The sequence below is a fragment of the Cervus canadensis genome, chromosome 18, assembly GCF_019320065.1.
Source record: "Cervus canadensis isolate Bull #8, Minnesota chromosome 18, ASM1932006v1, whole genome shotgun sequence".
In the NCBI taxonomy this organism is placed as follows: Eukaryota; Metazoa; Chordata; class Mammalia; order Artiodactyla; family Cervidae; genus Cervus; species Cervus canadensis.
Genome location: NC_057403.1, coordinates 24,492,766 through 24,508,931, shown reverse-complemented (window position 1 = coordinate 24,508,931; position 16,166 = coordinate 24,492,766). Strand labels below are relative to the sequence as shown.

The following is a 16,166-nucleotide window of genomic DNA, read 5'->3' as shown; positions in this document are numbered from 1 at the left end:
TATCTCGTTTAAGTACAACACACACAGCAGGCGCTTAATAAATATTTGTTGGATTTTTCTTGTTGATGGGATACAGGCCACGCCTGAACGGGTTTTCTTAGTCGGACGGCGAGACCCGCCTTAAGAATCATCCGCGGTCCGGCCCCGCCCACACGCCGAGGCCGGGCGCGCTCACGCGGGAACAGGGGACGCGGCTCGTCCACGAGCTGAAGGGCGGCGGGGAAGCGCGCTGTGCGCAGGCTCCGAACGCCCCGAGGCGGAGTCTCAGGGCCTTTTTGGGTTAGGAGGCGGGCGCGCGGGAGGGCGGCGGCGGCGGCGGCGCGGTGCGCAGGCGCGGCGGGCAGTGCGCAGGCGCCGGCGGAGGGCGGGCTTGAAGCAGCTGAAGCGGCGGCGGCGGCGGCAGCGGCTCAGGCAGAGGGGCGGGAGCAGAGGCTGGAGCGGACGGGCTCGGGAGAGGCGGCGGAATGGTGGACTACCACGCGGCGAACCAGTCGTACCAGTACGGCCCCAGCAGCGGGAGCAATGGCGCTGGCGGCGGGGGTAGCATGGGAGACTACATGGCCCAGGAGGACGACTGGGACCGGGACCTGCTGTTGGACCCGGCCTGGGAGAAGCAGCAGCGCAAGGTGCGCGGCCCGACGGCCGGACGGGCTGGAGGGGGGGGCTTCCGAGGGAGGCTGGGGACCGGGAAGGGGCTCGGAGGGTCTGTGGTGAGAACTGGGCGTCCTGAGAAGGATTCGGCGGGTCTGGGAAGCGGTTTGGAGTCCTGGAAAGGAGTTGCAGAACTTGAGAGGGGAATTGGGAGTCTGAAAAAATAATTGGCGGCTGAGTAGGGGATATGGAAATCTAAAACTGGGAATCAGGGAGCCCGAGGAAGGAATTGGAGCGTCTGGCCTGGGAATGAGGGGAAGTCGGCGAGATGATTGGAGGAGACTCAAGAACGGAACTGGGTCTGAGGCGGGATGGACGGATCAGGATGGACTGGAGGTGGTCAGAGGGAAAAGGGGGAACCTGGAATGTGTGGGTCAGGATAGAATTCGGCATCGGGGGAGTCCGAAGAGGAGCTGGAGTATGGAGGGCGTTACTTGGATTACAGAATCCTCTGAAGAGGGTTGGAATTATGGGAGCCCCGGGGATGAAGCCCCCTTCATTCTAAAGGGGATGAAGATTCTAGAGTGGGTGTGAAGGGACCCAGGGCTTGGTGGGTGAGGATGGGGAGGCCGCTAAGGAGGTCTGAAATCTGGCTCTGGTGGGAGAAGTCAGGGAGCTGTGAATAAGAGGTTTTGAAGGGGCGAGATATTATCAGGGATGCCCTGTCCTACAGGGAAGAGGAGAAGATTGGGAGATAGAAGAGGTATTGGTGACGCCAAGGCCTCCTTGATGAGAGGCCGAAGGGGGATAGAGAGAATTTGGAGTATTCTGAGGAGGGGTTCTGAAGAATTGATGGAACGTAGACAAAGCTCAGCAAAGGGTTGGCGTTGCCGGAGGCAAAGGTAGCCTGAACGAGGTGAGAATGGCGGGAGAGAATGGTCGGAATGGCGGATGGTGGGAGGGAGGTGTTTGGAGTAATGAAAGTCTCATTAGAAAGAGAGTGTGTGATGGATAGACCAAGAGAGGAATTTGGGGGTGAGGGCTTCTGGAGGTGCTGTCCCAGGACTGGAGAGTGTGTTTATGTGTTGTGAAGGGAGAACAAGTTGTTTGGGGAGGAGGGGCTGAGAGTGTCCAGAAGAATTGTCTTTCAGGGGTGGTGATGAAGAGCTTGTTCTAAAGCAGGGTCTGTTTTCAGGTGGCACGTTGGGGTGTGGAGGCAATTTCGGGGGACTCACAGTGGGGAGAGGTAGATCAAAAGGAGTGGGAGGTGCAGAGAGGGTGGGGTGTGTGTTTGTGTGTATCTGTGTATGTGTATAGGTGTATGTGTGTGCATATAATCCAAGGTGGTAGAGAGCAGGGAGCTCCAAGCTGCTAGAAGAGAGGGTTTAGCATGCGCAGGAAGAGCTAAAGAAAGGAAGGTGTTGAGGGGTGTGTGTGTCTTGGGAGGGGGCTGTTTCAAAGTGTGTGAAGAGGGTGGGAGGTACTTACTATTAGAGGCATGTCGTAGGTTCTTCAGACCTGAATTTTCTTCCCAGATTCATTACCAGCTCCATGGCCTTGGGCAAGACCCTTGGTCTCAGTGTGGTTCTGTCATCCGTGGAATGAGGAGGGGTCAAGGGAGTCCCTTCTGTGATTCTACAAGGGTGGATGTGTATGGTGTTGGGAGAGTAGCAAGGGGTTTGAGTGTGGCTGGAAGCCTCTTGAGGGTGTGAGCTGTTGCTTTGGGGGTTCCATGCAGGCAGCCCAGGCTGGCGGGGAAAGGGTGAAAGGAACAGCTGTGCCAGGCAGCCCGGGGTGGGGCCTGGCTTAACCTTGGGGTAAATTACCAACCTCTGCTTGAATTTCCTCATCGGTAGTTGGAGGGGGGGAAGGGTGGCGGCTCCGTGGTGGTGTCCTTATCTGTTGCCCCACCTACCTCCGGGTGGGCAGGTTGAGATAATCTGACATAAAAATTCTTTTTGAGGGGAGAGACCTAGCCTCCAGTCTCAACAATAATTTACTGCCGGAGGCAATGCTGGGTTGAAAAAGGTTATGAGTTGCTCAGAGACCTGGGAAGTTGGGAAGGGAACAAGGCGGGGTCCATGGGGTTGTTTTTTGAGAAAACCTGAGCTCCTTCTTCTCCAGCTCCCGGTCCTGGCGGAGAACAAGCTTTGGAGCCTCTTGACTCAGGTGGTGGGGAGTAGGAACCTTCCCTCCCCCTCCCTTGCTGACTCCTACCCGTCCCAGAGTGACTCTCTGCTCACTCCATTCCCTTCTGGGAGTCCGGCTGTGTGTTCCTCCATGACTCTAGTCTCCCTTGCCCGCTGGGTGAGGCCAGGGCACCCTTCAGGCCGGGGCAGGAAGCGGGACTCACCAACATCCCCAGGCCTGGCTGCGGTTGTGTCATCCCCCCCTCCTCCCATCCTCAGGGACCAGGCATGGTGGAAGGAAAGGGTGGCTCACAGCCCCTCTCAGACCAGCTGTTTTAGATTCTCAAGACGGGCCAGATCTTAGCGTGTCCGACTTTATACAACTGCAGCAAATATTTACACGCAACTGTACTTTGGGGGGAATATTGTTTCACTGCTGTGTGCCTACCTATTTGGGGGTGGGCATCTTCTCTGAAATGGGAGAAGGAGTAATGGAAACGAATATAGAGACGAGTCTGTGCTGTTTTCTTCCAAGAGGACCCCACCCCCATCCCCCCTAAACTGGGTTTTTCTGCTTGGCAGTGCCACTTTGGCAAGTGACAGATTGCCCTTCTTGCCCCTCTGAGGCTGAGCCACGGACCACAGAGAGGGTGGCGGTCCTGTGTGTACTCACACGCTCTTAAAAGCTATGTCCAGGACAGCTGTGGGCCCCTTAAAGCGTGTGGCAATTGAATTCTTCTAGGAATTAAGCAGGGTTTGGCCCAAGTCAGAGGGTGCCTGAGGTTCCCAGTGGTTCTCACATCCACCTGAAGCCCTTCTGGGGACCCTTGTAACCAAGGCATTACCTGATAAGTAGGTTATGCAACAGTTCTGATCTGGGAAGGCTCTGCATGTTTTCTCCAGGGGTGCGGGGGGAAGGACTGGTCTGGTCTTTGAGCAAATTCTTGAGCAATTATAGCTCTGGGCCAGAGCTCCCTCTCCCAGTTTCTGAAAGAGGCTTGAGTAGCCTTGCCACCCTTGCTCTACTGGACAGGTGAGGGCACTTGGTAGCCACTCCCGAAGTTCTCGTCGCAGCAAGAGGAACTGCCTCCTTTGCTAAGGTGGCGTGGTCGTTGAAACATCACTGACTGCTCACAGGGCCTCAGTGTTTAGACCCTGACCTTTGGCTTGGGCTCTATTAGGTTTGAGTTAATTATTTGAACCGTTCTGATGGTGTCTTGTTTTTCTCCAAGTAGGGTTGTTTTTCTTTCTTTGTTTTTTTTTTCTTTTAGGCTGATGATAGAGACCTCAGAGTAGCCATCTGTTATTTTGTTCCATTACTCTTAATTGCTTGCCTCTTAGGATCTGGCTGAGACTAGCAGATCCTTAGCAGTTTTTAAAAATGGAATAAGTTACTTAGTGAAAACCAAAACCAAAAAAAAAAAAAAAAAAGACCCAGACTCAGTTGTCATCTAGAATTAAAGACTGTACCTATGTGAGGTGGAGAAGGAAATGGCAACCCACTCCAGTATTCTTGCCTGGAAAATTCCATGGACAAAGGAACTTGGCAGGCTACAGTCCATGGGGTCGCAGAGTCTGACACGACTGAACAACTAACACACACACACACACACCCCTATGTGAGAAGGGGGGCAGGTATTGTGTTTGCCTTCCTGGGAGAGGGGTAGGGAAATGTACTCAGCTGCTAGCTTCTGTCCTCGGTCACTCCCCCCGACCCAAGTTTTAAGAACAGGGCTTTTCTCAGAACTAGAGACACAGACGAAGAGCACTCATGTATGGATACCAAGGGGGTAAGGGGTGGGAGGAGTCGGGAGGTTGGGATTGACACATACCCTGTTGGTACGATGTCTAAAATAGATAACTGATGGGAACTTACTGTGCAGCCCAGGGAACTGTGCTTCATGCACTGTGGTGACCTGAACAGGAAGGAAGTCCAGGAGGGAGTCGCTTTACAAAATGATTCATTTTTCTGTGCAGTAGAAGCTAACCCAACATTGTAAAGCAGCCGTACTCCAGTGAAAATTAACTTAAAGAAAAGAGCAAGAAACAGGGCTTTTCTGATGCCCGCCTAAGAGGCGAGGTGAGGGAGGTTGGCTGGAGTGCAGTGCCCCTTGTAGCCACTCACACCCATTCAGGTGTGTTGAATGTAGGTTGAAGGTGTGTTGAATGTGCTCAGCCCTCAGGTGAGGGTTGAAATCCAGTTGGTGCTGTGGAGTGGCGCCTACTGCTTCATCTAATTAGTTTCCTTCTCTGCGCTCTAGGGCATGGGCAGGATTGCCCTCTGCCTTTTGAAACACCCTCCCTGAGACCAGCAAGGAGGCTCCTTTGGCAGCGGGGAGCTGACTCACTGTGCAGTTGGAACTGGTGCTAAATAGTTCCATTTAATGGCAGCTGACGGCCTGGCCTCGAGCAGGCTGCCTCATGGGAAAAGTTTGGTGAGAAGTATTGGAGGAAAACAACCCTGGAAATGAGGATGGGGTTTTAACATCCGGGTGCGGCTGGTGCTATCTAACTCCTGAGATGCAGTCTGGGAGGTCAGTGAAAATGTAGGTTTGCACCCCCAAAGGGCTTCCTAGGTGGCACCGTTGGTAAAGAATCCGCCTGCCAATGCAGGAGATGCACAGGACGTGGGTTTGATCGCTGGGTCCGGTTGATCCTCTGAAGTAGGAAACGGCAACCCACTCCCATACTCTTGCCTAGAAAATTCCATGGACAGGAGAGTCTGGCTGTCTGTAGTCCATGGGATTGCAAAGAGTCGAACACAGCTGAGCGTACAAGACAACCTCAACAACAGCAGCCGCCCAAAGTGCCCCCTGAATCGGACCTCAGAGGAGCAGGAACAAGGCTGGATTCCAGTCTCAAGTCTCTGGGGTGGGGAGTTCTACCATTTAAACATATACTCCAATCACGGCTGAGTTTGGCCAGGCAGCCCTCTTTTGCAGAGTTAAGTGAGTGAGTAGTACAAGTCAGCTGGCAGCGCTGGTCTAGCAGATGACAGCAAAGAGAATGAAGCCAAAAGGGAATCGATTTGGGAAGACTCAAGGAATTTCTGAGACCGTTGAGATGACCACTTCTGGCTTTTGACATATTGATTTATAATGTGCCGGGAATTGTACAAGCCTTTGACCAGACTTAGGGTTGTTTTTTGTTTTTTGTTTTTTTTAAAAGGATTCCCTTTTATTTTGTGGGGGAGGAGGAGAGGGAAAGGGCAAAGATAATTAAGGAACAGCTGTTTGCTGTAGTGTCATTGCTCATTCAGGTTTTCTGAATGGCTGAATTAATCAGCATGTTTATCTCTTCTCTGGCATTCGGAATGTTCTAGATCAATGGTTTTCCCAGCTTTATCCTTATTTCCTTCACTTAGTGATGTCCCTGTTTTCATCTGTCTGGTCACTTCCCTTCTGTCACTTGTATTTTATGTATTTATTTTACAGAATAACAAAAGCACTCATGTTACTTTAAGTCTTCCTCCCTGCCCCCCACCCCCTTCTTTTTTCATGGAAATAGGAGGCGAGTGATAGCAAGTTGGTAATTCAATGGCAGTGGTAACTGAAACACTGACCTACTAAAAGGTGGGCGGAAGCTTCCACTTGAGTTGATACAAATCCTGTCATCCAGGGAGGTTTGAAAGACGTCTTTATGTCCCCAGTAGTTTGAGAACTCCAGATCAGTCTCCTTCAGGATGAAGTTCAACGTCCAAACATCAAAGCCTCCAGTGCAATTATAAGGAAACTTAGTTTTACAGTGTTGCCTGTCTAGACGCCAGAATTTGTTATAAAGTGTCTGCAAGTGGTACAAGTAACACTTGCTTTTTCTTCAGGAAGGTTTATGAGTTACATTTTAGTTAGTAATCCAGGTATCAGGAAGTATAAGGTTCAGTGAGTCAAGGGAAAACAGAAATCATTTAAAAAGTCCAGCCTCTGTTTAAAGAGTGATCTTACTGGGAGGAAAAATTAACCAACTGGTTGGGAGGAGAAGGATCCGCCTCCTCCAGAAAAGGGAAAACTGCATATATTTAACCGGCAAACGTGTCCTCCTAGCAGAAGTTTTGTCCAAGTAGCAGTCTCTCTGGGCTTATAAAAACCCCACAGACATTTGTCTTGGTGTTGTGCCTTTTTCGGTTGTGTTGTTCTTTCATGTCCTTCCCCCTCCCCTTTCCCTCGTAAACAACAGATGCATTAACTTGGAATGTCCGTGGAAAGTCTTTGAAAGCCGGTTGGTGTAACTTGGTTGCCATCTCTTTAGTCTGAGCAGCAGTTACTCCGGAAGAGGCCAGTGGCCTTTTTTTCCTTAGATGTAATTTACTGAAGGGACCTCTAAAAGTGAGTGAATTGAGCTTTAACTTGTGATTTGCTATTTGCCACCTGTTTCTGTATTGGCTCCTGCGTTCCTGGGATGGGATGAGCCCCAGCTTCCCCAAGAGTGAGCACCATCCTGTGTCTCCAAGAAGGCACAGTGGTTCTCCAGCCAGAGCGGCCCTCCTCATCCCTACCTCATGCTTGGCTCCGTACTTCCTAAACTTCAGTCATTTGTGATTTTTTCCATAGCCCACTTTTGCCTTTATATACTTAATAATATTCTTCTAAGTCAATTTTGCCTTTTTAAACTTAAGTTTTAAAGGGGAAATTTATATGAGTATTGCCAGTGGAAACCCCAGCTTCCCTGGCCATAAATAGAAGGAAATTGCGAAAATAAACAGGCTGGAAAGAAAACAATGATGTGAAGTTCTAGCCTGCTGCAGGGTGTAGGCCTGAGGCCTGCTCCCTTTGTCAGAAGGAGATTGGCAAGTGTCGGCGAGGTGTTGGAGACCCAGAGAACCAAGCAGAGACATTCTCTTTGATGTGTTCAGTAGGTAGACCGAGAAGCAAAAGGGAGTAATCTTCTCGAAGTCATTCAAGTTTCAGTGGAGAGCGTGGATAACTCTTAAAATCTCCCATGGTGTGCTTGCCATGCGTGGAAAAAACCTTCTCTCACTTGACCTTGGAAACATTCCGAGAGTGGCAGGGCAGAGTGACTCACCCGGGAACATGCCACCCGTCCTGCCTGCCCGGCCTCCCAGTGTACTGCCCACGAACACATCTCCCAGGACTGAGTGGCACTGGATTTTTCTCTGCATTCAAATGTTAACGGTTTCTTGTTTGTTTGTTTTTAAGAACTCGGGGCCACATTCTAAATAAAAGAATTGTGGGTTTATCCCTTGCTCCTCACATTGCTTTTTCTTTTTTAAATTTTATTTATTCATTTATTTTTGGCTGCGCTGGGCCCTTGTTGCTGTGTGGACTTTTCTCTAGTTGCAGAAGTGAGGGCCCCTCTCTTTGTGGCACGCAGGCTTCTCATCGCGGTGCCTTGATGCGGAGCACAGGCTCTCGGGTGCACGGGCTTCAGTAGCTGCAGCTCCTGGGCTCTAGAGCACAAGCTCAGTAGTTCGGGCGCACGCACAGGCTTAGTTATTCTGTGTCGCCCTGGATCTTCCTGGACCGGGGATCGAACCCCTGTCTCCTGCATTGGCAAGCAGATTCTTTATCACGGAGCCACCAGGGAAGCCCTGCCTTGTCTTTTTAAGGGTCCAGCTTCCTTACACAAACACACTTGAAGTTTGGCTGCTCCTCTGCGTGAACCACCCTGCTGCCCCATCTGGGTATTTGCATTCTCGTTTCAGAAAGGAAAGCAGTGCCTTCCTGCCGCGTTAAGAAAGGCTGATTTCAATGTTCTGCTTCCAAATAAGAGAGCAGAACAGATTCTCTGTCTCCGAGTGGAACTCTGGACATGGGCAGAAGTAGCTGTAAGTGGCAGTTTCTGCTCCACAGAGCACAAGTGAAGTCATCTTTGGGAAGTATCGTTGATGGTGTTGAAACAATTGAATGGGATGCTAGAACACAACACAATAGCATTTGTGTCTTCAGCTTTGGGCAGGAATAAAGAAGACATTGTGGTTTGTTTTATGCTTTTTAAAGTTTCCCCCCCGTAAAAGGTGTGGGGCTGAGTGATGTCTGTTTCTGGCTTTCTAGTGGGTTTTTCTTTTCATCTTTTCCCCCCCTCCCTGAGGGCTGGTGAGAGTGGGTGGAAGCTGCAGTCTAGGTGGATGGGAGGCAGCGCAGAAGGCAGGCCGTACGCCTTCCTTCTCGTTCCCCATGTGTGATGGGAACGCATTTGGTCTTTTAACCTCCAAAGAGCCCAAGATGAAGGGTTTCCATATCTTACCTCCTGACCAGTAAAGTCTCTTGATTCCAGCTCCAAGAATGTCTTAATTAACAGCCATCCAGGATGGGGGCATGGCAGGAAGTCAAATAAATGCATTTCTTCTCCCCCCACTTCTTTTTTTTTTTTTTTAAATACACATTTCATTTGGTGGCAGAGAAGGCCAGTTCGAGGTTAGGGGAAACATCACAGGAGGAAGCCTGAAAGTGAGCAACCAGAGCCACCCCGGGAGGTTGCCTGAGGGGGTGTCACCCCAGGAGTCTGTGGGTCTCCAGCTGGTGTTATTGAAAAAACAGGCCTCCCTTTACCAAGCACCACGGGCAGTGCGGGAAGCCGGCTTCAGTGTCCCCGGCCTCGGTATGCGCCCTCGGCATGGTGTGCAACCCCCAGCACGTCGGTGCGCTTTGATCGGTCTCAGTCAAGGTGTGTGTGAAAGGTCTTTAGCTGATAACATCGTGGAAACGAGAGTGCTTAGCATTTGAGAGATGTGCCCCTGTGCTGGAGGCAGCACCGTGGAGGAATGCTGGGCTACTGGGTAGAAATGGTGCTGTCAGCCGGTCTCCCGGGAAGGTATCCACATACGTGGTGGCCGAGCTGGGTCGGGGGACCAGGAGCCTCTGTTCTCTGGTGCACGGGTCAGGCCAGTCTGTTTTATCGATGAGGAGGGTGTGTATTTGTAAGAGAGGAGAAGATGAGTACACGTGAAAGCCGCCGTTGGCTTTGTGGCTGAGGCGAGTGCTTTTTCTCTAGGCATTTAGAGTTGGAATCTCAGCTATGTGACTTCTCAACAGCAGGGCAAAATGTGCCTGCATCTTTTGCCTGCTTTCGCAAACACTGACAAATTTAAAAAGAACTCTAAAGTTTCCAGCAAATCCCAAGCACAATTCATCCCATGATAACTTTTTTTTTTTTTTAAACAATCCACATCCTTCCTCCTCCAACTCTGCCAGTAAATAAACCTTTTTCTCCCCCATTACTCCCACCTCTTTCCCCCACTCTCTTTTCTTTAAGGAAATGAGTATCTTTACATCAAACCTTTGTGTCTGATGGAAATATTAAATGCCTCTTGGGCTGTTGCTGGCATGGATTATGTGGGGAAGAGTCAGGTTTTTAAAAGAAATTTTACAGGCTGGTATGATCTTCCAGTTCTGGCCTATGAAGTATAAACTCCATTTCAAAATTCAAAATGTCTGGAAGCAGCCAGCTTGCCAGGCTAGTTCAAGGGCAGTCTGATGAATCAACCCTTCTTACAGGCTGTCTGCTAACCAGCCCTGGAAGGTATCCAGCCGGTAAACATCACCAGGACCGTCAGGCAGTTTTTCCTATGTGAGGTTGGGGGCGGGAGGAGGAGGAGGGATCACTGGAGCTATGCAGCCAAGTCTGGTAGGATGTGACTTTCTGTAAAACAGAAAGGTCTAGAAAGGTCTGATTCAAGATGTGTTTTTCTGAAATGTTAGGCCTGTAGTCACCCAGCACTGAGTCTACTGGTGGAGTGAGAGGAAATACCTAGACCAGTTGGGACCGGGGGAACCTTCTTAACCATTTTGGGAAGCAAGTTTTCCTTTTCCTTTTGTAACTTTCACTGAATCAGTGACTCAGGGACAGCCCACGGAAGAGAATTCAGCCCGCTGAGAGCGGTGAAACATTTCAAGAATGGTTGGTTGATGGATCATGGCCCAGAGCCGTGGAAGGTCAGGGAGTGGCACTGGGCTCCTACCCGCTGTACGGAAACACCCCAGAGATTCAAAGGGAACCAGCTTTGACCATAAAAATACAAGACTAACGACTCACAGCGCATTTAGTTCTCTTCGCAGCTACCTTAGACTTGAGAAAGTTCTGGGCCTCTTTTATAAACAGCCACAAAGCCGGCCTTGCCAAATACGGCCTGCTCCAGGGGCACCGGGTCAGCCTAGGAGACAACTTTCTTGCCTAAAAATAAGTCTATGTTCCTATCGAACATTCCAAGCATAGTTTAAACATGAGACTTGTGAGTCGCAGTTCAGGCCTCGTGGGTTCAGTTACGTCAGAGTGTGGGCAGTTGAGGGTCTTTGGGGAGCTTGGTTCCCCACTTTGGGATTGGCCCCTGGCCACCAAGGAAATCAGATGACCAAACGAGAACCATCTCCCAACTCATTTCTTTATGTTCCTGATCTCGGGCTGGTGGGGAGACAGCAAGCACACAAATAAAACAAGGTAATTTCAGACGGGATTATGCCCTATGAATTTAATAATAATAATAATAGCAGCTAGCTAGGACTCTGGGCTTGGCACTATTCTAAGAGCTTTATGTGGACTGACTCATGTAATCCTGTGAGGTAGGTATTGTCACCTCTACAGGACAAGTGCGTAAATGAATCCTTTGAAGTTGAAGCCATTGCCCAAGTGACAGTGCCAGGATCTGAACCTAGAGGGTCTGACTTTCAAGCCATGTCTTCACTACACTACAGGCTGGTAATTGGGAATAGCCTGGGGAGAGGTCCGTCAGGGGAGGAGGGCAGTGCTGGTACTTTGGATCAAGAGGAAGATCTCTGAAGACTTGACAGTTTAGCTGTTCCCTAAGGGATGAGATGGGGTCGCAAAGAGTCAGACACGACTGAGCAACTGAACTGAAGGGATGAGAAGGGTGGCTCAGTGGTAAAGAATCTACCTGCCAATGCAAGAGTCGCAGAAAACGTGGGTTCAGTCCCTGGGTTGGGAAGATCCCCTGGAGAAGGAAATCGCAACCCACTCCAGTATTCTTGCCTGGAGAATCCCATGGACAGAGGAGCCTGGCGGGCTACAGTCCGTGGGGTCATGAACGAATCAGACATGACTTAGCAACTGAACAGCAACAGTCACAGGGAATGGGAAAAACGGAGCCAGGAGAGCTCTGGGGGATGGCTGTTCCAGTGGAGGGAAGGGAAGTATGGCGGCCCCGAGGGACAGAAAGTTCAGGATGGTCAGAGCAGGGCATGTACAGTAGAGAAGATGGGCAGAGCCAGCTCTCTTGGAGCTTTGTTGGAAGTGGTGATGAGGCCCAGGGTCTGTAAACGCAGTCCTTCTTAGACCCCAGTAGGCCAGGAACCTCACGCTTCCAGTAATCTGGCCCTGCCAACGCTTTCCCCTCAGGCCCCCTAGACAGGCCAAACCAGACCTGACTTCTAAAGTGGGAAGCCCAGTACCACAGAGCATTACACCAAACAAAGACTTCAATTATCTCCATGATCACTGCTCCAGTAGACAGACACCTGTGTTTGATTAAAGCGCTGGTAACTTTTGAATCTGGAGTTTTATGGCACCGTGTTCTCATCTGGCTTGGTCGTGTCTCAGAGAGCTTAACTTCTCTCCCCACCATCAAACTCCAGCTCCCTTCCGGCTCATCAAGAGGCTGCTGGGTTCACAGCGTATCTTTGGTAAAAATGTTGTGTCTCCCCCCTTTGAAGTGGGAAGCCAGGAAGCCCGATTTTTTTTTTTAAACTGGCTCTTCCAGGCGCCCCGCTTTCGTTGTAAACCTCTCTTTCGATACCCTCGGTTCCTCGGGTCAGGTGGGGCTGTAACTAGGACGCCTCTAGTTCAGAGAGGCGGACTTGCAGGCTGATTCTTTCTGAGGCGTCCAGCCTTCTGTCCCTCGCTGGAAGCCGGTCCAGGAACACCGTAGTGTTCACTTGGCCCGTGGCTCCCCTGTCAGAAGGCACACCTTGTCAAACTAGTTGTGTGGCTTTGACTCAGCAAGGGAGGAACGCTGACAGAGCTCGGGGCTAGCCATGGACACTCCTGACTCCATACACACGGCGCCTGGCAAGAAGCCAAGTTCAAGGATCATGCAGTGTCCATCAGGTGAACTTGGGCTGGAGTTCTCTCTGCCTTGCCCCCTAGCTGCAATCCAGCAGCAAAAACCATCCCTTCTGACAGAATTTAAAGGAGCAAATTAATATGAAGTTGGCCTGTGACGGCCCGGCCAGCCCCGCTGCTTCCACTGGCAAAAAGACGGCGAGGTTTCCATTTTCCTGGCACCACACCCATGTGAACTTGTTAAATCTTTTAAGTAGCCGTATAGGAGGGGAGATAAAGGTGTGTGTTTTTATCCTTATCCCCTTAAATATAAAAATAAAACCTCCCCCCTTATAATACTGATTCGGAGTGGGAAGAAAGTCTACGGCAAGTGGAAAACGGGTCCAATTATATGGAGCTCGTACCCCGTGTTTGGGAGACGACTAAGTTTCCACGGTGGGTGGCTTATTATGCGTTTATGATGAGGTGAACCTGCTCCAAGTTGTCCCTGCAGATACAAAAAAGCTTTCTGAGGGAGGAAGCTGTCTTCTTTTCAACATGCTGTAGAGCCTTGGAAGGTCTCTTGAATGACTTCACTCATATAGCAGTGTTGGGGCCGCTGACCAAAGCAGGTCTGCTTTTGATAGCCAACCAGCATCTTGTGTAACATGAGTTGGGGCTTCGAGGGCCTTGGAGTCCGGCGCTCAGGTAGAAACATGACCGGCAGGGCCCTCGACAGCCCTCGCTGGGCTCCTGTGCAGAGCTCAGCTCTGCGCCGAGCCTTTGGGGGTATGAGAGAAACCGGAGACTCGGCCTGTGCTCTCAAGGAGCTGGCAGGGCAGAGAGCAGAGCCACATGAGCCCTCAGGAGGACACCCGGCGGCCCACAGACAAGCCCACAGCACTCTAGCCGTGTCCCGGGAGAGGAGAAGGGTGAATAGGGGCAGGTGGGTCAGTCATGGAAACCTTCATAAAGGAGGTGAGTGTGGTGCGGGCAGGTCTCTGGGGGCAGGCATTAGGGGATCCCATCCCGCATGTGCAGTTTGAACAGCCTTCCTTAGCTGCTTCTTGTGAGCATTCCCACAGTTCCTCCCCTCAGTCAGCCGTCTCTTTAGGGAGTTTCCCGTTCGAGGCAAGGCACCATGTTCAGTATGTCTCAGCCACCCATGCGTTTGAACCTCTGCATTGCAGGACTCCAGCTTCTGAGTCCCTACCCACTCAAAGGTCCTGCGGCTTTCAGGGACCCCCTTAGGGGGCAGGCCAGACCCTTCTCCCCAGGCAGGCGTCAGCTCTGACTAATCCTTGTGAGGCATGTGCTTGCAGCCTGCTGACGGTCCCTTCTGAATAAGCACAGGCTTCAGAAAAGAGGAGCAGAGAAACACCCCCTTCTCCTGTCCTCTTCTGCCCCAGGGTTTCTTCAGGCCTTGTGCCTTACCTCTGGGTAGGTGACGCTCGGCACTGCCTTCTAGTCCAGATGACACTCTTAAGTGGGGAACAGCGGTTCTGTGCTGATCACGGAAATGAATGGGGTCAAGTCCCGCGGGCTGGCTGGCTTGGCACACCACAGTAGACACACTATTGCTGGCATGAGGGTAGCCTCCAAGTGTTCTGCCTCAAGAGTTTATTCTTGCCTGCCAGCTCAGCTTCCAGGTGCTATTCTTTTCTTTAAATAAATGCTTTCAACTGGCTTGTGCAGTGTAGGAGTCCCATCCCAGGAAATACTCAAGTGTGTTTAAAAAAAAAAAGAAAACCAACAAACTCTCCTCGTTCAGGTGCTCATGGGCCAAATGTGTGACTCAAATACTGCAGTGCCCTTCATTTGCTTTCCCAAAATTGACATATTTGAGTGTCACGCTGGCCTTACTATGAGATAAGGCTGGGGTAGCTGGCCCAGGCCTCTTTCTTAGACGGTGTGTGTGGTTTCAGGTTGGGCTTTTTCCTCCCTTCAGATGATGCTTGGGAGTCATGACAGCGCAGTTCATGCATGTCGTGGCTGAAATCTTCTAGTAGAACCTGGCTACCATCTCTCCGATCTCTCCTGGGATCAGGAGGTTTGCCATGGAAGGATTTGGGGGGTCAGTGAGAGTGGCAAGTGTCGCCTGTCATGAGCCAGTCTCTGTAGCCTGGGCGCTGAGGCACTGCTTCTGCTGTCAGACCTGCAGGCTGTTAGCATAGCCAGTTTCTGTTTCCTTTTGGTTTCCAGGCGGAGTCTGCCTTAATCCTTAAGAGGTGTCTCTTTCCCCCAAGGGGAGGGAGGTGGACTTCCTTCCAGGAGAGAATAGGGGCTCACTAGTTTGTAGCGGGGGAATCTACATTGCTCTACCCACACTTGGGGAGAGGTTTCAGGGGCGGGGGATGTTGCAGAGTATTCCGGAACAGAAAGTTTGTTGCAGGAACCCAGGCTCTGGAAAGATAGGCCCGCTCAGCCAGTGGGTGAGCTGGTGGGTGGGTGAGCCGATAGCACCCAGCCCGCCCACCAGACGCCAGGAGGCGGCTCAGATGTCACTGGGATCCAGGCTGTCTCCTGTCTCCAGCAGCTGCAACCCGGGAGGGGGTGTCGAGAGCGCTGCCGCTACTGTGTGAGGGCGCTTCTGGCGACAGAAGCAGGAGGCAATGAGAGGTATGGGGTGGGTAGAAGGTCAGAGCAGAGCCTTCAGAGGGGGACAGAACTGGGCTCAGTACCCATCGCCTCCACCTACTGGTTGCGTGGCTGTGGGCAGGGCTTAAGCCTGTGTTCTCCTTTGAAAAGGGCCACCATCCTATCTCACAGGATGATTCTAAGATTAAATAAGAGAAAGAGTGTGTCTGAAGCACTTCGCACAGTGCCTAGCACCTTGTCAGTCCTAATTCATGTAGCTTCTCAGAATTCTTTTGGCAGCTCACCATCCTACATCCAGGTGGGGTCTGCTGCTGGCGTCTCCTCTTCAAAGGAGTTGGAAGGGTCTGCTGAAACGTGCCGCTCAGTGGAAAACCAAAATGTAACGTATCCCCTTTCCTAAAGCCCTCCCCCAGGGAGCTCTGAACCCTGAACCCAGCCAGGGACTTCAAAGCAGCATCCACTGTCAAGGGGCAACTGGAATGTGAGACGCAAGTGACATGACGAAGCCCTGTCCCCAGCCTCTGGGTCCATCTGGGCCTTGTTACCCGGGACGTGGCTCTGTGTTTCTGAGTTGCCAGCCCTAAACAGTTTTGTGTCTGCATGAGCCACAGGCAGGGCCGGCAAGGCTTTTTTGGTAAGTCAGCTTGTTACTAAGTTGGCAGTCAGCCTCGGGACTCTTCCTCAGGTCCTCTTGTTTCCCCGTCCCCTTCCCCACAAAGCAAAAAAAAAAAAAAATTCCTTATCAACTCAAGTTAGAAACAACCTACAGCCTTGAGTCAGGGCACCTTCTTTCAACTGGTAATCAAGTGGAAAGAAGAATGGCCTCCCACTGATAAGCCCCAAAATAACTTCCCAGAAGTGCTGTCAGACAAGAGCCTTGCTCAGCTGCTGGTCCAGAAT

The 16,166-nt window shown here is 51.2% G+C and overlaps 1 protein-coding gene across 4 annotated transcripts in view; it reads left to right on the top strand.

The window, feature by feature from the left end:
- Nucleotides 1-360: 360 nt before the first annotated feature.
- Nucleotides 361-16,166, top strand: part of ACTN4 (actinin alpha 4) — a 74,793-nt gene continuing 58,987 nt past the window's right edge. Inside the window, exon 1 of one of the 4 annotated variants that reach the window (XM_043438022.1) lies at nucleotides 361-626. In XM_043438022.1, coding sequence (XP_043293957.1) covers nucleotides 465-626 — 162 coding nt within the window. In that variant the 5' untranslated portion in view covers nucleotides 361-464. The remainder of the gene's footprint in view (nucleotides 627-16,166) is intronic. The other 3 variants (XM_043438023.1, XM_043438021.1, XM_043438020.1) reach the window with 3 other exon arrangements.